Raw genomic sequence first — 21,145 nt, 5'->3', positions numbered from 1 at the left:
AATTTCACTCTCAAAACAAATCCCATGATTTATGGCCAAAGCCACGATTTAATTTTTTTTCTAACTTCTGATGTCGGTAAAACAGCCCAGAGTTGCTCAGAAAAGTTTCAATGGGCTGATGCACTGTTTATTTTCAAAGGTACTGAGCTGAAGAGGTAGGTAAGCCTAGTGCAATGTGTAAGGCCCAAACCATTCTCCGCTGCTTCCACTCGCCCCTCGTGCCTTTGCTCTCCTCCAGCAACTTGGGCAGCCCCCTCTGCTCCTCTCATCCCTGTGCTTCCGCTGCTGTTAGCCATGTTTCTGGGTTACCTTCTCTCCTCTTGCTGCCTGTGCTCCCTCTTCCTATAAAATTCTGCAATAACGTTTATACAAACCCTTCGCAGAATGATTACCTAAGGCAGCAGTGCTTCAGTTGTATTTGTTACAAAGCTACAACAAAATTGCAATGATCAAACTCACAGCATTTCACAGTATAGTGCTTATAAAGTTGCATTTCTCAATGGATGGTAAATTGAAGGACACAGATTAAAAAAAAAAAAGGCTTTTCTCTCTATTCTCACACCCAAAGAGTCTCCTTGAAAAACATCCAACGTAGTTAAATGCGGACCGCAATAAAAATCAGAATAAGACTCGCGAAGAAATCTAGTGGAGAATACGAGCAGCGAGGCATGAAGCGCTACAGCAAGCATCCCGGTGAAAAGGCTTTCTCCTCCAGATGTGCCTGTGGCTTGTCTGTTAGCAGCAGTATAATAAACCGTGTTTAACAGCAGAATGGAATTCTTCCCTCTCATAAATCAGTCCTCAACTTCTGAAATAACTGAAGTCTGTAGTAAATTAAGAAATTAATTCACAAAGACTTGAGATCATTTGAAATTGTTTTCCAAAACCTCTTCTTTCGAAATCCTTTAGCCACCCAGATTTCAAGCAACAACCAACACTCTCTAGAGATGGTCCAGGGGGACCCTGTATTTTTTAGGCATCTTGGACAGACAGTCTGCTTGAGCAGGAAAGGAGAAAAAAAAAAATCAGCAGAAATTTTAAAAATCCAAAAGGTATATAAAACCCTAGTAAGCCCAAAGCACAGACCTGGGAGAACAATATGTAGGTTATCAGTGAACCGGGCATGCAAATCAGGCACCCATGTGGCCTAAGCTGAACCTGCAACTACTTGTGGACATAAAAAAGGAGTCTTGTTTCAGTTAGGCTGAGAAATATCCAAGTTATTTGTTTTGGATGAGTCTATGGGGCCCACTCATTCAAAATGCACATCAAACATATTTTCCTCTGAAGCGCCTCTACCACTGCCAGCAAAGCCCAAATATCCTGGCAAGCAGAACATCCACCTTCATTTTCCTTTTGCTTCGTATAATTTAACAACTGCCTGTACATTTTGCTACATTTTATAAGGTGATCTCTAAGTACTTAAGACAACGATAACTGCTCCGAAATAAAACCTTTAGTTTGCCTTTGTCTTTAAGCGCCTTTACAATTTCACTTACTTTAAGAAGTCAGCAATCTTCTGTTAAAATGTTACAATCACAGAAACAATCAAGTTTATTCTTTTTTTTTTGTTGTTCTTCCCAAAACAAATTAAGAGAGTCACTTGCCTAATACAACTAAAGGAGCCTTGGCATTCTTGACGTTTTATCTTGAATTACCAGGTCCTGGACTTCTGGGGTTATGAGAAAATATTGCATTCATGTCTTTTTAAAGAATGCTTCTAGCTCATGGGTATGCAAAACAAAAACACAAATCCCAAAGGCACCGAAAACAGCTCATGCTATTTTTTTTCCCTTTTTAAATGTCAAAGCTATTTAGCCAAATTCACTTTTTTTTCCCCCCGTAATTTGCTTACCCTGTAGCAGCCAAAATAACCCCCCAAAACCCTTTAAACCACCCGCATAGCCTGGGTTTGTTCTTCAAAAACTGATGCTAAGATCACAAATCATTTCTGGAGATATTAACTTTTGCCTGTCTTAATTAACAAGCATTAAGAAAGGCAGACAAACCTGAAAGCACCCTGGCCTCCTTTATACATGTAAATAAATGGCTGCTTTTTGAAGAACGCTGCTCCAGTCTCACAACTCAGAATTGCTTCAACAAGAGCTACGAGACTCCACACCTCTGAAAAATCACGCCGTCTATCCAAGCTCCTGTCCAGAGTCTCTAAACTGAAAATGAAACATTTTCGAGTGGAGATGTGCTGCTCATAGTCGTTTTCAGACACTTTGAAAACATGAACCCTAGAGAAAGGGCGTGCGGAGAAGTACCTAGAGAAAAGGCTTCCACCGAGTCAGTGTGCTGCCTTCTCCATATAAAAGCAAAGCACTAACTGCAAACCCTGTGCTGAAATACCATGAAATTTAAATGACTGTTCCCTGCCCACAGTTTTCAAAGCATTTTACTGAAAGCAGTCAAATTTCACAGCACAGCCCTGTGAAAGAGGTAGGATAAAAGAACCTTAAGAAAAGCAGAAGACAAACCACAAACCCACCGGCCCTCTACCTAAGGGGAGCACACTTAGTTTTACTAAGTAGTAAATAAAGTATTTAATCCTGTCTTTGCAATAGCAAAACCAAGGCAGAAGATTTTAGTGGCAAGGGCTGTTTTTAAGCATACTCCTGTACTAACATCATTAGGAATCTAACAAAGGAACGGACAGATACTCCAGAAGAAACAAATGCCGATTCTATCACACCTGCCTCAACTACATTAGTTTCCTTAAAAATAACAATGAACTTGTTTTCTGTTCCTGCAGAGCATCAGTGGAATAGTAGCAGTACGGAAGGAAGAGATCCACGTGAAAACAGCCCTCATCTTTTTTAGTGTATCAATTGCATTTCTGTTTTTACTGGTTAAAATAAAAATTTATTTCACAATTTTACTCGAAAAATCTCCCCAGGCTGGAGAGCAAAGGGCCACTCTCTGCCCATTCAGCAGCAGCCCTCCTTCGGGGCTTTGACACACCAGGGTGACACAGCCCTCCTCCGGCTCGGGGAAGGGGCTCCTGCCTCGAGCGGCCACCAACCGGAAGCACCGCAGGGCTGCAAGGCTCACGGCAATAGGAAGTTACATTCTTGTCAAATATCATTGCACCCAACCATTTCCTTTTGTCTATTCACAGCTGCAGCCAAAAATTTCCATCTTGATTGAAACCATTTTAAGTTAGAAGAGTGCAGCAAAACACATGAAAGAGCTCTGTGGTCGCTGATAAGCTTGACCTTCTTAATAATTAAGAGTGATAATCCTCCTACAGCAATTAAGAGCGGTAATCTTCCTACAGGAGCTGCCTTTTGCTGTTTCTGCATTAATACAAGCCTTTTGGTTTCTTTTTATAATGAAAGAGTACAGGGCTGTAGGACAGCCAAGGCACAGACTTGCATGGTAGTCCTTAGGCTCATAGGAAACCTTCACACCGAACCTGCTGAGCACTAGCAATTCTCTCCCCTGTTTCCCCTGAAACAGAAAAAAACAGTATTAACTAAAAAGGCAACTATTAAATACAAGAAAACTCAGACTTAGGGCTTAAAATAATAATAATTTCTGCTTTTAATTTATGTCTTTTAGTTTTGACAATGCACCCGATACGACCTGCCCTGAAAAGAAGCCATAGAAAAGCCAGTAAGTCCACATCTCCTAAAGCTGCAAAATCCGAGTTTGACAGAATAGTGGAAACCATCAGCCTGGACTCTGCATTTCCTCTTGCAAATTTCAGCCCACATCTTTAAAAAACAAGTAGAACTTTTGAGCAACAACTTCTAAGCGTAGTAATTTACCTACTAACATCCAACACCATGCCTTGTTTAAGCCAACACATGAAGACAGACAACCAAAATGGGTTCAACACAGAAACTGTACAACATCTACACAGTACCTTACCAGTTTCAAATGCTACTACTGTGGAAAAGCAAACACCAAAATGTACAGTTTAGATGCATTAAGCAGTAAATTAGTTTACACACTGGTAAGACGCTGGGGAAGCCCCTCCTGAAAACTTCAATTCACGCACCTCTTTCAAAATCCTTTTACCAGACATTTGCTTGAGTAACATAACACATCAAGACCAGCTTTCTCAGTGCAATGTTTCATTTTTAGAAGGAGAAAAACTATCGCTGCTATTGATTGACAGTCTTATTAAAAACTTAATTCTCCTCTCTAACAGAAGAAACTTCACACAGGACTTTCTGAAGCATGTGCAAACTACCCTGAATTTAAACTACATACCAGCTTTCTAAGAATGCCCGATTTTTCATGTCATGGAACAGCATTTTCACAAGCCCTACTATATGAATGTGAAAACACGATGCATGGAAGAAAGCGAAAGAGCAGGAGCAAGGCTACACTTTTTTTAAAGGTACTCTAAGCACAGTGCGGGAGGACGAAGCTGCGGTTAGACAGTCGTCCTGCGTAGAGCAGGGGACCAAAGCTGCTCGCCCACACCCCTGGAGCCACTACCAAATCTTTAGGAGAAAAAGCTAAAGATAAGTCACTAACCAAACAGCAACAGCGAAAAAGTAACTTCGGCCCAAAACACACACCTCCTCCTCACAGGAGCGTCACTCTCTTGTTCTTGTTTTCCACCTCTCCCAGTTGGGGTGTATTATATCCTCTCCAGTCCCTCCCACATGTTTTGGTGCCACCTGGCAAAGCTTTTCTGTTTTGGTGCAGTAACCTATTGGATCTAGATGACTCTCCAGATGTGATGCATAGTATAGACATGTATTTTCTACAGAAAAATACAGAAATTTTTTTTACAAAGAAAATGTGATTTTCTTATGAAAATTACAACAGCAATAAAAAATGGCAGTCTACTTTCATTCACTTTTTATTAACTGACTGCACTGTGCATTTTCATCTTCATCTATATGCTTCAATAGCACAGTCATATACCTATTCCCAAACTAAAAGCTTTTCTTTTCCAGCTCCCCACACAAAACTCCAGTTATACTTCCAAGTACATCCCCTCGTGCAGGCAGTAAGAGAGAGAGGGAATCCTCCACAGCACCGGACCGTTTCCACTGCCTCACCTAAAGCCAGCGAACCTCCGCTGTGGCAGGACACCACGCAGCCATTCCCCCGGCTGCCCCTTCTGAAAAGAGCAGCTTGCTGCACTCGCCTGCCTCGTGTCACTCGGCGCTCTGGGTCGTGGTATGCAAAATGAAAAGACAGCTCCGTGATTTAGTGCTATTAATAAAAGGGGGCACTCTCACAGTGTACTTGTGACCTGCTCCTAAGTACTACTGCATATTTATACTTTGTTAGATTACGTTGTTAAAGAAAACACAGATATGGAAAAATTTTTACCAGAAAATTCAAACTGGCAAAGATTCAAAACTTTTGACATTACCAGGATTAGTAGTTACAATGCTTACTGCAGAAATTACCAGGTCCTTACAAAACATCTGGGATCTGTTGAAGCCAATGCACAGCATACGCTCCGAGCCAACTCTTCCGACATACAAAATGTTGCAACCTTCTGCTATTAAACAAAGCAGAACCATACGAAGCACACCCTGCTTCACAGGTTTATTAACAAAATGTGTACCACAAAAAAACCTCAGGTATGTCACGGCTGGCACATTAACCACTGGAGCTCTGATTTCCAGCAAGGGGCACCTTCAGACAACAAGTTAATACTTGTTTCCTTCAGCAGCATAGCTGGTGGGGGAAGGAAGAGGAGAAAAATGAGTTGAAAAAAAATAGCAGGAAGTCAGCTTTTGATTATTTTGTATCAGTTTAAAAAAAGTACTGGCAATCAAGTACTATATTAAGACTCCAACTCCCCTAGATTCGTGCATTTCCTCCTTCATTTCAAAGCTAAGAAGCTAACCGGAGTTCACCAACTTGAAATTTTCACCTGTGAAACTACGGGCAAAGAGTCAGTAATGCTATTTTTAGTTCCTCAACGCTCTAGGAGCTGTGCAAAGTCCAGCTGAAGCCCACAGGGCTTCTGGTGGGCCGAGGAGAAGGACCGGCATGGAGCACTTTGCCCCTTCTTACGGGCACCCTGGAAAGTACGGACATGTGTAACCTAAGTGCACGAAGGGAGGCCTGGCAAGCGCATTCACCCTCTGAACAGGCTTCGTTGTGTCACTCCGCGGCAGTGTTTTACACTAAAAGAGCAGCAAGGAGGCTTTGTAAAGCAGATCTCTGACTGTTTCAAAATGGAAGATGTGGCTTTTGGCAGGAGTATGGCAAGACGACAGAGGGAATAAGGAACCCCAAACCACAGCGAGCAGGAGACAGCACACGGATTTGCAGCTACCACAACGTCACATTTTCGACACCTCATCTTACCTTTCCACAGCCTGTAAAATTGCAGTGCACAGAGGGAAAATAAAAAAAGGTGCAAGTGTTCAAATCAAGCAACATTGTCCCCGGTCCAGTGCTCACGCCCAGCAGGACCAGGACCTAACCTCCAAGCCAGACCTCACGACAAAGCCACAACAGACATGGGGCAGCCTGCAGTTCTCCAAGTCCCAAATGAGCTTCCTCAGTTTGGGAACAAAAGCAAAGATCTTCATCTTCAAATCTGGAAGGGTACGCTCTTTATGGCTGCACACTGCCCTCGCCTCCCGGCACAGCAAATGTTTCAGTAATTATTCAAGAACAAACCATCCACCAAAACGCAGCCCACCGCTTCAATGACCAGAAAGCATTAACAATTGTATTTATTTACAAGGAGGGGAAAAAAAAATTCCAAGCAAGACTGAATGCACAGGGACCGGGGCAGGGGGTGTGTTTGTTTTAAAGCAAATACTCGCATCTGCGGGCTCAGCCGCATTATCCCAGCAACACTGGGAACGCTCACAAAGGCCAGAAATGCCCCTTTTCAAAAGGGCAGTTTAAATGCCGCAGAAACTGGGTCAGCAACGGGCCACAGAAATACCTAAGCAGGCAGCAGGCACCTCGTGGGTTGTAGGCAGCAGGCTTGCGGCAAAGGACCCAAATAAAAGACAGAACACACCAAGACAGAAATCAGACAATAGCTATTGAAGAAAGGCAGTTAATAGCAACAAAGCACATAAAGCACGGGTCAAGGAGCCGGTCAAGTACAGGCCCTTCAACTCCCTAGCCTCCTCCAGTTGCCAGGAATCCAGATTTAGACACAAACCAGGGACGCGCATGGCACACGGCACTAGCAGGCAGGCACGTTAAATCCACAAAACGCTAACGAACTGCAAAACTTGTTCTACAATGTCACACGGCCGCTCACTTCCCCAGGGCAGCGCAATGCTCCTTGTTGTTCCAGTCTCCTTTGAAAAAAAAAACCAAAACAGGAATCAAGCAATTTATGCTCATGTATGGTTAACATCTTCATCATGTCTGTGTTTGGGTCTTTACTGTTTGTACATTTATTGATGGGTTTATTGCAGAGACCTTAATTTTAAAATGCCAACCCACAACTTCAGTCGATAGGACAATGTAATTCAGCACAAAAAATAGGTATGTAGGCAAAATGTAAGAGGTGACCTACAGTGTCATTAGCGAGGTCTGGCTTGCTGACTGCTTAGTACCCTGTGCAACAGCTGACATTAAGGGAGCGTGCAGCAGGACTGCGGCACGCTTCTGCCAGCCAGAGCGGGGAGACGCGATTCCGTTTTACATGGACCCTTAAAACCATTTTACATAAATGGAGGTGGTGGTTACAAAAGGTGCAAGCAGTTATGAATCAGTCTCTCCCTCCTTTCTCTCATTTCACTTCCCTTTTGCTACTGCGTATCTTTCCTTTCATCTTTGGATTGCAATCTGCTGTTGTCTCTTATCAGTTTTGCCTTTATTTTTTATTTTGCTTTTATTTTTCTCTTCCTACCAGTATTTTTGTTCACTTTGTGGGGTTTTTTTTCAGGGACTTTTTTTTTTTTTTCTCTCCCCTCTCCTTTCTCCTTCCTTTTTTTCCTCTCTGTGCTCTTTAGCCATTTTTTCTCCTTACCATACTCTCCCCACTGCCTCTCTGGCCATCACACCCGGTCCTTGCCCCGCTGCCAAACCCCAGCCCAGCAAGGCTCGGTCTCGCATCCGAGCGGTTTCTGGCGCCGTGTTCAGCGAGACGTCTCACCACAGGACATGACGCCTGCCTGGCCCCTCGCTGCCCACCCCAGCGACCACGGCAGCGTCCCGCTTCCGCAGGGCTCTGCCTCACCTGGCACTGCACGCTGCTCTGAGCTTCAGCAAGAGGCAGCAGGCCGAAGGCGAGCGCTCCGCGCACCAAAGCAGGCAGGAATCTCTGAAGCACTGGGAAAAATGGGCCGCTGCCAAGGGCGATTCAAAGCAGCCAAATTAAATTCCTTGACTGTCCTCTGCTGAAACCTCTTTCTCTCTCACTGTGGAAGGAGCTGGAGGTGACCAGCCTTTGAACATCTAAAGCTCTGTCCTGAAATTGCTCTTCCACCGCCACCCAGGTGCCCAGGGAAGAAGCTGCCCCACAGATGAGACCACATACTGGTGGTGGGGATCACAGAATCATAGGTTGGAAAAGACCCCTAAGATCACCAAGTCCAACCATCAACCCAACACCACCATGCCTACTAAATCATATGCCAAAGTGCCACATCCATACGTTTTTTGAACAGCTCCAGGGATGGTGACTCAGCCACCACCCTGGACATCCTATTCCAATGTCTGACCAAATGGATGGATCCTACCATCACCGAGGGCCAGCTCCAGGTCACGGGGCAGGTGAACCTTGCCTGGCTGCTGTCCTTACATCTCTTCTGCTGCTCTGAAACACTTTATTTTTATTTTTTTTATCATGGTTGGTGCAGTCTGACCACTGCCATACCCTCTACACATTGACCTGCTTTCAAGCAACAGATGGGCAACGCATGGATGCCATGGTGGCACTGTAAGCATATGGGATACCATACAATCCTGTAACTACGGGGCAACAATGCTGCAAAGTAGTCCGACGGCCTCAGTAACACGACTGGTTTTCCCACTTAGCTGCTACCTTGCTGACACCCCCTCTTCCTCAGATGCATGGCCCCTCGGGCTCTGCCTCCCCACCAAGGAGCGGGACCCGGCTGCTGCATCCACGGGGTTGCAGCAGCCTCTCCGGAGAGAGCTGTGCTGGGACAAGGGTCCGATGAGCCCAGAGGGGACAAACAGGAGAAACACCAGCACTCAGTGCAACCTTGCAGTGTAGTTTGCCGCGAGACAAACACTAGACAGCGGGTACTTTACAAGGGGAAAGAAAACCACCCCTCCTCTTCCCACGTCCTGCAGCAAATCCCACTGCCTCTCCATCTGGAGGTTTGATATCAAAACACCAGTGTAACCGTGATGCTGGGCAGTACTCATTAATACTGACAACATCATCGCTCCGAAACGCTTGGGATTTGCGGCTCATGCAAGAGCTGACCTGCTACGGCATTACTTCAGCCAGGAGCTGGTGCCCCGTGCCCAGGGACACTGAAATCGTGGGTGTCCAGCCCTGTGGGCGATGACCGTCGCTTGCCAGTACCTTTGGTAGAGTTCTAAGGTAAGAACACAACCTTTTTATATTTCAGATGCTTCTAATAATACTTGCTAGACTTTTAATTTCAAGTACAGAGCAAACAACTTCACACAATGAGGCAATCAGATCTTTCAGGACAACATCTAGTATCTACAACTTGGAAATTTCAGGCAATGTACATCTTCATGCTCTGAGCAGTGCCTCAGTAGCAGCAGTCACTGAAGTGTAATTGCTTTAAATTTTAAAATTACGGCTTTTTTATCCTACCAAATGTAACCAACAGTTTTTTAATGAATCACTGCAATTTATCCTCAAAGAAAATAAAACTACTGTATTGTCAGATAATTCAGTAAAATTCAACCAGTTTTCCTTTCTATCCTACAGCTCTCCCAGGATTCCGCTGTGCTGTGCAAGGACAACTGCTGACGCTACAATGTATGTGAAGATGGGTTTCAAATGGAGTGAAATGTACCCATAGACCCCACCTGTTTATAACAGCCTGTAACAGATGCTAATTAACAGCTTTTACATATTCCGACCAAGATAAGCCTTGAGAACATGGTGCACTTTGGCAATCTGACGCAGAGCAGCGAGGAGGTCCGAGAGCCTTAAAAAAGGGCACACGTGCATTTCCAACTGCTTGTGGAAACTGCACCTGTCATCCTAGCACACGACAGCGACAGAGTTAAAAGGCACCACAATATACAGGAACCTCAAGACATTGGACACCATACAAAGGATCCTCCTCGCAAATAATACAAAAACATGCACACATCTGTTTTTTCTCTCTCCAGTGCTAAACACATCGCACTTAGACTGCTGGCTCAGAGTCAAAGCAGCCTCCAAAGTCCCTCTTTGTTCCAAGCCTATTCCCAACAGCAGCGCAACACACTGCTCTGATGAACGTGGACCGGTGTCCTAAATGCCAGGAGATGACATTCAAGCACAGGCACCTGTATTCACACGGCCCATTTTCGGTTTGATACATGACTGCTGAACCCGTTTCTGTTCTCATTGATGAGATACAAATATCTACAGCTGCAGGACTGCAAAGAGTTGCCTGGTGCCACCAAACCCCTGTGCTGTCCATGGAGGAACTCTGTGGAAGTGCTCAGAGGGGAAAGAGCACCAGCAGGAAGCACCATGCCAGGTGGCCTTTCCCCCCCCCCCCCCCCCCCTTCCTTAATTCTAATAACCAGAAATCGCAGAAATAATTGAAGCAGCTTCACACAAAAGGTCAAGACCTCAGGACGTCAACAAACTTAAAAAAACATTAAGTATTACCATTTGGATCCGCTGCCTGCCAAACACTGTCAGCTCTGAGAGAACTGTGCAGGAGCTGATGGCAGCACTTGCAGTGACTCAAAGCCGGTCTCTAGAGTTTCTGGAAATCTAAGAGCCTGTATAACAATCCTGTTTTGGACCCTCTCTTAGTACCCACAAAAGCTTTTCAGGCATATACACACCACACAGGTGACCAGGAGAAGCCTTCCAGTAAATCAGGAGGGGAAACGGGGCTCTAAGAACATGGCAGAATTCAGGGGGCACAGGGAAGAACAAAGAACAGTAAAACAAGAGAGATTATTAGCTTTCCACTAGATCAGGTATCAGCATTCACACGATTAAAAAAAGCTGGGAAATTCCCACTCAGGAGATAAATATATACGTGCTACCGACAAGGCAGATAGTAGCAGAAACTAAGATAAGCAGATTACAAACTGGTCATTTATCTCTATCTACTTGGTAAAGCTGAGACAACCTATTTAATTCAAAGTTCACTTTTTTTTTTTTTTGAGACAGAGGTGCAGAGATATGTGACAACGGAATTCTGCTTCAGTCTCTCAGAGAAAATAACCAGGTCCCAGAAAGAAACATTAAAACAACAAACAGCAATTTAAAAACTGGAAAGCAATAGATAATGCTTTGTATACGCAGAAGAATTAGTAAGAATGCACATCAGAACAATTCTGACTTAAGGTCACGTTTTCTTCTTCATATGTATCATTCAGGATTCTGACAGTCTTCCCAGGCATATCAAAGTGTGTCAAATTATCATCCTACTGACATACAAGCATCTCCAAAGGCCAGACCAGTTTCAATTCTTAGGAATGCAAAGGAACTGAGGTCTTTTATAATGCAAGCTCAGCTACATTACTGCAAGCGTCACGATCCCTCCATCGAAAAGAACAGTTCCTAGGCTTAAAAAAGTGAGTTTTTTCTGCATTTCTTATGTTTCCTTAAGGAGCATGGCGTTGCGAACAAACATTTTAACAAAACTTTTTCTTGCTCAGAAAGCCCAGCTTCTAACAGAAACACAACCAAACCACCAACAAGTGTCAAGACAGCCCGTGCTTTCAACAGCACTGAATGCAACACACCTTCGTAACGTTTTCCTTTTTACTTCCAAGTCCTTACAGCTTCTGCATGTGTCTTCAGGAAGTTTTGAAGCAGAAGCTGGCTTTTATCAGGCAGTATAAAAAAAGCATTATTTTGCACTTCAAATTTCTTAATTTTGGCATCTGTGCAGTTCCGGTATCAAGGTGGGTGAGACTGTAAACACTGACTACTGCAGCAGCATTCTGAAGCAGACAAGATGCGCACAGAAGACAAGAACTTCACCAAAAACAAGAACAGAGGGTTACTTCTCACCCTCCTCTTTGAAAAGATTTTCCCTTCCCTCTCCTTTTCCTTGTAATTCTGAGCAAAAAAACTGCTTCACAGTGATTGTTTTTGATTGAGGAATTCCTGTGTTTAAAATTTATGTAAAGTCCATTTGTTCTACAGAAAGCAAGGTCTGTTTCGTACACACGCATATAAAATATCCTGCATTGTCCTTGTCTCATTATATATCCATTGCACTTCCTAAAAGCTACCAAGACACACACAAAAAACCCACAGCTTTATTTGCACACCACTGTGGGGGCAGGAGGTGGAGAGGAAGACTTAACACAGCCAGCTTTGCCCTCTATCTTCCTCATCTCAGGTGGCAGCCTGGATGTCACACAGACCAGTGGACCCCCGAGAGGACAGGCAGACACCTAAATTATTCATACTGACCACGTGTTTCTCCTAGGCGATTAGCTTATTTGATTAAAGCAAACTGTTCTACAAATATAAAGCAACTATTAGCATTCAGAACTCAGAACTCTGCAAAAGAGTTAATACACACTGTCATCACACACAAGCATAATACTTGATATACTCCTCCTCTCCCTGAAGTGGACAGGACTATTTTGTCCTGACGAAGAGAGAAGTTGGTCATTCTGCAATAACCACCACAAAGTCTCTTCCCAAAGCAGCTACCGAAGCAATTGATAAAAAATTATGTTTAAGACAATGAAACTAAAATGTTTTTTAAAACTTTAACTTGAATTTATAACCAAGGCTGAACTGAAAGTGGTAAAGATGAGCTATTTGCTTTGCTTTCCTGTCCGTGTTTTTCCTTCTGTTACTATGGCAAATGCCAAAATTACCGAAAAGGCTCCTTCACCTACTTGCCTACAAGTCAGGCACTCAGAGCCACTGCCACGGAAGGAGCGCAGCTTTCCCAGAGCACATTTCCTACTCAAATAAAACCACGTGAGGCATTACAAGCTAGGTTTGTGTTACCTTTGAGTCTCTAGGAAGATGAGAGGCAGGTAACAGCATTGCCTCTAACACTTTATTACACCGCATCGGATAGGTTTCAGGTAACTTTACACTCAGCTTATAAAAATCAAGCCAGCGTGCTAGGGTTGATGATTCAGAAGTGGCCTGCAAATTCCTGAAAGTGAGCAAGCTGTTGTTTTGGGTTCTTTTGTCACAAATTGCCAATCTGCAAGAGCAGAAAAACTATGAAGCTAAATGCTTATAGGGTATCAGTTTTCAGACTGCTGACATTGATCTATCATTCCAGATGTCTATCGTTTAACTGCATAATGGTAAAATTAAAATTATTGCAAATTAAGCATTCTTAAGGTCAACTCAGAAGCAGCTATTAGGGGAGTAAAGATAATTTATTAATAATAAATGTACCGATATAAAGCTAAATCTTCTGTGGCCCACTGCCCACAAATCAGAAGGATTAGCCCGAGATTAACACATATATGAAATTCATTATTACTGTATTATTAGTGTATAATTCATTATTAAGAGTAAAAGTAGAAGTGTAAGAAGAGAGTTCCTATTCTGAACTACTTATACTACAGAAGCAGCATGCATGGGCTAAGAGGACACTAAGTTTACAATGATTAGGACAAGGAAAAACATGTCATAGCAGCTGTTTGCTTTTGCTTTTTCTTTTTTTCTTCTTCTCTACACATACAAAATCTGTCCCAACATCCCCTTTTTCAAAAGAAGGCAGGTTAAGTTAACAGAAAAAACACTGTGTTCCAGAGCGGACCTGCAGAGCGCTCGCAGCACGTGGCTGCTTGGCGTTACGAGCTGACCCTCCCCACGTGTTTGCTGTATGACTCCACCAACAGCCCGTGTCACCGCGAGATCGGTCTCCACTCCTGCACAGGCTTTGCAGCCAGTACCAAAACAAACACAGAATGGGAAATAAGACACCGTATGCCCTCGTCCCACCTCCTCAGATCAGGCCTGTCCTAACTCTAAAGACCGTGCACTCTGGGTAGGCTCTGTCCCAAAGCACAGGCTACAGGGGTTTACCAAAAGCCTGAAAAAAATTAAACCCATGCACAACAAATGATCTACGCATGTGCGTACTCGCCTTCACATTTCCATGCAGTGGCAGGCTGCATGGTTCGCCACACCATCCACACAAAACCCACCAACTGCCTCCAAGGCTATCCATCACACCGATGGAGATGCCTCACCTTCCTCCTACCCAGCAACAAGGCATTACTCCCAACGTACAACAAGATGCTCTCCCTCTCAGCCCCTCTCCTCAGCTGCACGCTTTTGGGGACTCATCTGCTCATCTCACCAGTAGTGACCAGAGCAGAAGGTTCAGCCAGGTTCCTCCCCAGCAGGAGATCAGAGAGCAAGGAGTCAGCCTTGGCACAAGTGCCACCACACAACCTCCCACCCCAACAGCAGGCCAAAAGGCAGGTGGAAGAAAGGGGACAGAAGAGAGGGGACCGCAGGAAGCGGAGGCCACGAGGTCCAGAGGAGAGTCGCACCGATGCCATAAGGAGGTACACAAGAGACGTGCGGAAGAGACAGAAAGCTGAAAAAGTGGGAAAAGAAAATGAAGAAATTAACAGAAGAAAGATACAGGACACCAAAATGTAAAGCCCAGTTTACTTGTCTGCTTAAAACAGGTCACTACATGTCAGCAAGTTTATTCCAGTAGCACCTATCCACAAATACAGGTTCTCCACATCCACTAATCCCTGTGCAAACAATAACCTCACAGCCCCAACTGGGAGGAGACGGCCACTGCCTGCTATTTATGCCAGTACAGAAACTGGGGTGAGGACAGCCTGTGTGGCTTTTCAAGGCAGCGGGAGCCATGTCAGAGCACAAGTGTTAGTTCTCAATCACTACACCAAGGCTGTCTTCATTTCTCGAGGTTAAACTGTCACCCATAGACAAGAAAGTCCATTTTAGGTCAGCGTACAAGCCAACGCACAGATCAAACAGTCACTGATCAGACCGTGGGCATCTTCCAGCCCAAGAAGGCTCGCAACAGCGAGGAAAACGCAGAGAACCATACCAGCAGGGGTTTTTTTCCAACGCAAACATACAACATTTCAACAATGACTGGGATTGCAGCAGCATACCAAAGAGTAATTTTCAAGGTGACACACAGCCAGATTTAATATCCCAGTGAAGGCCAACCGGGACCTAAGCTGAGGAGAGACGTCTGACGGCTCTCCGCAGAACGCAGCAGGACTGCCTCGCTTGCCATTACCTCCAGACCCGAGCGCCGCGGCGCTGGCTCCTCGGCCCGGCGTCGCACCCCGCACAGCTGGCCCAGGCTGCCGCGCTCAGTTCCAAAATGCCTGAAAGCGACTTAGAAACAAGTCAAGAAATGGACAGCTGACTCATTCGCTAGCAGACAGCACCGGCACGCAACGTCCGGGGAAGAGAAGCAAAATACAACAGGTTTTTTACTCCCTGCATCAGCAGACAGGCAACACAATTTCTCAAAAGGACCAGTATTTTGCAGGAAGCAATGCAAGCGAGGGCTCAGCTGTCCCTCACAACACACAACACAAAGTTCGGCAAGGCAAAGTTCAGCAGTGAATAGATTACAACACAGGAAACAGAGATCAAAGATTCCAGCAGCAAGAGTTCAGCCTGCCGCTGTAGCTGCGCCTGGCAGAAGCGTAAGGAAGGAGAGGAGTAACACCAACAGCTCCTTCCAGAACGATTTGCTTCATCCACAAGGGATCCGCCAACTTTGCTGACCTTCTAGCAACTTTCTTCAGTAAGCTTTTTTTGTTCTAGGTTCACATTATCTTCTGTGTTTCCTAGAGGTGTTTCCTTAGGGATTTTCACCCAAGCGTAACAGGTAGGTGTGTGCATCTTCTTTCAACTCCTTTAGTTTATATAATCCTTACAAGTAAATTTCATTTCTTTAGGCCTCCAGTAAAACTTAAAATGAGCACTCCCTTGGTGATCTGGTGAAACTGGAAGCAGGATACAACAGCAGTGACTGATCAATTAGAAACAGAAGTTAACCAATATCAAAGCAGGTTTTGGTGCGACGCAGTGAGAATACCCATTCGGTGCACGCTACAGAAATGCGTTACTTTATGCAAGTGCATTAATGGTGACTAAGAAGCTTTTTCCCCAAGAAAAAGAAACGCAGCTTTTTTTCTTTTTTAATACACACATTGATTTCTGCTTCTTTTCTTAAAAAAAAAATAAAATTAAAAACTATCAAAAACTTAATAAAAGCAGCAAGTTAGGACCAGGCATATATCCTAGGAAAAGTCTTCATGTAATTTTTCAAACACTTTCAGGGAGTAATTTTAATGACAATCCAAAGGATTAGTTGTACTCAATACAAGCTTAGGTCGAAAATACTGTTTTAGGATGGTTCCTTTCAAACAGTTTAAGCACTCACTGACACTCTCAAAACTAGTTTTGCGCTTTTCAGTTTGAAACACTTTCCCTATGGATACTCAGTTTGACTTTATTAAAGATATTTTAAAAGTAAATACAACATAGAACAATGGGGTTTTTTATATTTGGATGCTTCTTCTGGCACTAAATCAGTTTTTTGTTCTTTTCAGCAAAAAACAGCAGAAGAAAAAAAATATCTGGTTGATCCTAACCTATTTTTCCATCTTTCCTGGCTTAGCCAGCACCCAGCTAGTTACCTGGTACACAGGCTTACCGCCAGTCCCGCGCCAATACTTTCCAAGAACCGGGCTGTCACAAATTACAGCACTAAGACCACAGGCTTTTTGGATGAGTCAGTTGTAAGCTTTTGGACCTCTGCGGTGTCTTTACAGCCCATCCACGCTGCCAGGCTCATCCTTGCCTCCGGACTGGAGATGAGATGGAGTTGTGGCCAGTGAGAATTGCCACGTACGACTGCAACGCGAAGCAGGCTCATTCTCCACAGCCACTCTGCACTTTTCCTGATGCAAATAACTACCCCCCCTAAGTATCCACTGAAGCCCTGAGTAATTTTGCAGTTTGTGCACCTTAACGGCATTGCTGTCTCTCAGGCCACTAGTAAGCTACTCCCCTGCTACCTTGACCTTCACCTTCCAATTTCTCTTACCTTTACCTTCCAATTTCTCTTCCATGTCTAGAGCACGATTTCACAGACACGGCCAAAGTCAGGGGTTAGGAGTGATCCCACTTGACAATCCCAAGAGGTCGAAGAGTCGGGCGGCAGCTGTCACTCCCGGGGCAGCACTAACACCCGAGTAGGAACCCACCGGGAGCTGGCAGCATCTGCAGCCCCAAGCAGCTCCAGTCCCCAGGGTCAAATGCTCGCCCACTGATCAACGGCAAAGCTTCAACACAATTGTGTGACTGAGCTAACTGCACCACACACAATTCTCCTAGCAGTTGATACCTATCTACTCAAAGCAAAAGACGCCCCATGGGCACCGGTAAAGGCTGGAAAACATCCTCTTACTCACTGATTACATACCACACTCTTAATATTGTATGGCTTTCCTTTCTCGTGGACTATTAATGCACATCACATATCAAGAGCACACGCTCCACCTCTTGAGTACAGCAGTTTATTCTGGTGCAAATGTTCTTTAACATGTCAGCTCAGAAACTGGATCCTCAAAGCCCTTTCTCCAGAACTCCTCAAAACCAAGGACTGAGAATGTCATACATGTGAAATTTTTTTTTTTTCTTTTGGTAGTCCAATGTCTACTTCCTTGAAGTGGAAAGTTAAACATTTCGATAGCATCATTTGTGCACATCCCCTAACAGAACAGTCCCTTTATCTGTGCCAGACTTCTGCATTTGACTCATCCTGCTGCTTTAGCAAAAGTGTAATAAAAAAGCAAGCACCTATATCTTCAAAATTTGCTACTGTCAGCTGTGGCAAGTGAACAGTCACCAGCATGAAGGGAAAAAAACCTCAAACAACAAAAAAACACCTTTCTGTCAACACCTGTCATTGACTTTCTTCTAACAAAACTTCCTGAACCAAGTTGTTCTGGAAGTCATCTTATTACTGCTGACTTTCAAATGTAAGAAACAGGTTTTTAAGGAAACTTGAAGCTTTTTTAGTAGGCTAGTCCAAACACACGTGGCTTTAATTCTGTCAAAGACTGGGGCCTGAAGCAGTACATCCAGCAACTCCAGTATCTACTGTCCAGCATTTCTTATTTCAGAGTGTGATCCAGAGAGACATAAAACAGCAGAAAGCAACCTGTGGTGGCATCTAAGCAATCAGAAAGGCAGGAATTGGAGTCTGGAAATTAAGGAGTTGCTAATTGCCATCTTCTCACTTGGGGCAGCTGTAAACCCACAGACCTCCAAACCAACCACTTCTCATTCACCTCTGAAGTAGATCTTTACAAAAACTGCTATTTTGACGTCTTTCTACCTCCTTGCAAACTTCTGTATTTACTGAAGCTAAACCTAAGGCAGAAATAACGAGACTACATCCATCCCCCTTGTGCACTTACCACAAAAACAACAGCAAACAAAGAAGCCCACCCCGAATGGAAGATCCTGAGATGCACGTGCACAGGAAGTCAGCTAACAGACTGTTAATACTTTACTTTTTTTTTTAAAAAAAAAAGGTATGTTAGCAAGCTCCCAAGAGAGCTCATTAACGTAGAATGAAGAACCGAATAAAACAATGTTTTGGGAAGAGACTTTCTCCTTTATATGCCCCAAGATGCTGAACCCTCTCTACTTTCTTCAGCTCTGGGGAAAATTTTGAATTCTCTATCTCCATTAACTTCTGTTCATACTGCTACTTTAAGGTGTTTTGCTTCTGGTGCTCTAGGGGCTTCACCTCAAATTTCAGTAGCATTAGCTGGTTTCCCTAGGGCATGCTGGCAGACAATGAGATGGAGATGCTGCAAGCTCTCAGGTTCTGCTGCTACAGGAAAAGGAAATCCCCATGATTTCACCATGTAGTAACATAAGCCAAGGGAATGAAAGCTAATCTGGAAAGGAACACAAATGCTAGTCTTTCCAACATACCTTTGCTAGGTCTTCTTCATAAAGTCTACACTATAACACTCCTTCAGTATACAAAGCACACACAGATGAGTATTTACACACAGCAGCAAACCAAAACAGTTTAAAAGATGCACGCAAACCAGTGCCTGTTCAGGCAAGTTTCCTGAAGCATTTCAGTATGACAATAGAAGGATGTTTCCATCCACACCAGTGAACCTTATAAACTTTACTTTCAGAAACCAAGTTCATTTTTCAAAATGAGTAATTACTAGAAAAATCCTTAAACACCTGAATGACACCAAAAAAAAAACAAGTCAAACCACTTTTTCCTATCTGAGTCTCAAGAACTATTTACGTTTCAACAATATTTTTATTATTGCCATAGTAGCCAATCACTCTCTCCACCTCCAGAGAAAAACTGGCTTATGGAGATTCCCCCCTCCCCTTGCATGTCTCTGCCTACTAACAAAAATCTCAGAAACCACCTCAGGCACAGCATTTGAGACTGCTGTCTTCTGACTACTTCTCAATAAAGAGAGCATGAGTAGGCACACCATGAAAATTTTGCGTTAAAACCACAGTAGTCCCCAGCCGAAAATCAGAAAGTTCTGTATTTGTGCAGGGAAAACGTCAGCTTTCAATAGTATACCCCTCTTTTTGCAAGGGGAGGAGGTAAGGAAAAAAAAAAATCTGCAACGCAAGTAGGAATTGGGGGACGTAGGCAAGCACAAACCATCAGCAGCAGCTGTCAGAGGCAGCAGTAATTCTCCCATCCTGTTTCTACACGATATTTGTCGCTCCCATGGCAATGAGGCACAGGAGCCCTCATGGGATGCTGGGTTCGGACAAGAAGGCTTGCGATGGGGCACACGGGGGGGGAAAGCTGCGCAAAGCGTTGTGGCGCAGGACAGACCCGTCACCACCATCCCCTTCCCATCCCCACGTTCACCCCTTCTGCCAGCTCCCAGCCAGGCTTGTGTTTTATCAGATCCAACCCGAGCTAGGGGCAAAGACGGGAGACAAATGAGAAAAGCACTCCTGGCTAGCTGCAGCCATCTGAGCACAGTGGTGTTACACGTGTTTATTTTAAGTCTTGTGATCTTTCTGGCTGGCATGGCACTGAAAGCAGTGCCCACATTAACACATACCAAAGGAAGGAAGTGCTTCACTGGTAGATGTCCAAGCATTTTAATCTGGACGCTCAGAGGAAACAAAATGTGTATTTAAAAAATAATCTGCGATGCTATTTACCCAGCCCTGATATTAACAGAAACAGCAAAGTTGAGGCTGCAGTTCTTAGGAGCTTTATTATTTATCTGATTTCAAGAAACAAGGCAGGATATTTATTGTTCCACAGCAATACATTAAGAAGCCTTTGGCTTTAGATCTTCTTTACCTTCCCTTCCGCCCCAGTACTCGTCAACACCCAAGACTACTTACGTTTGCAAATTTTGGAACTGAAAACTGTCCTCTTGTTTAAAGAAATTAATTACAAAATATACAATAAGGCAGAATTAATAAACACAGTTTTTTTGTGTGTAAAAGCAATGAAAAGTAAATGCAGATTAGAGATAAAATAAGGAGAAAGAGATGCAAGAGGGCATTTCAGTCTTGCATACACTCACTGCGCACTATTTTCTGGTTTTGCTAACAAATTAACATTGAGAAAATCATATGCCACAAGTAATGGAAATCTATTTAATATGCACCAAAAAAAAAGTAGTAGTTCGCCCAATTACACATCACTATTTCCTACAGCAAAAACCAAAATGAGCTTCAAAACTTGTGTTTTCATTTGACTTTCACTTACCTTTGCTCTTGTGGATGCTCTTCCACATCCTCCTCCGAATCAGCCTGACAAACAGAGAAAATACTATGTAAGGATCTCAGAACTGCAACCGGGCGCTGTGGACATATGTACCATTTTTAACTGCTCTGAAGATAGACTCTCACATGACTTGCTTGCCAAATGAACTCAAATCTAAAATTCCTTCGGCGATTCCCTTATCATTCACATGAGGTGGATGCTGGCCATCCCGTTCAAGGTTTCAGCTCATTTTCCCGAGATAAATGGTGACTTAACATGGCTACTCCATTATTTTTCTTCCAAGCGTTGATCGA

General features: G+C 43.9%; 1 protein-coding gene across 7 annotated transcripts in view; it reads right to left on the bottom strand.

Annotated features, from left to right (window-relative positions):
- TMEM131L (transmembrane 131 like) overlaps window positions 1-21,145 on the bottom strand; it is an 81,041-nt gene that overhangs the window by 52,450 nt on the left and 7,446 nt on the right. For all 7 annotated transcript variants that reach the window (XM_075421597.1, XM_075421596.1, XM_075421595.1 and 4 more), the window contains exon 3: window positions 20,835-20,878. In XM_075421597.1, coding sequence (XP_075277712.1) covers window positions 20,835-20,878 — 44 coding nt within the window. The remainder of the gene's footprint in view (window positions 1-20,834; window positions 20,879-21,145) is intronic.

The sequence above is a fragment of the Opisthocomus hoazin genome, chromosome 5, assembly GCF_030867145.1.
Source record: "Opisthocomus hoazin isolate bOpiHoa1 chromosome 5, bOpiHoa1.hap1, whole genome shotgun sequence".
Taxonomy (NCBI): domain Eukaryota; kingdom Metazoa; phylum Chordata; class Aves; order Opisthocomiformes; family Opisthocomidae; genus Opisthocomus; species Opisthocomus hoazin.
This window is presented reverse-complemented; position numbering and strand designations above follow the sequence as displayed.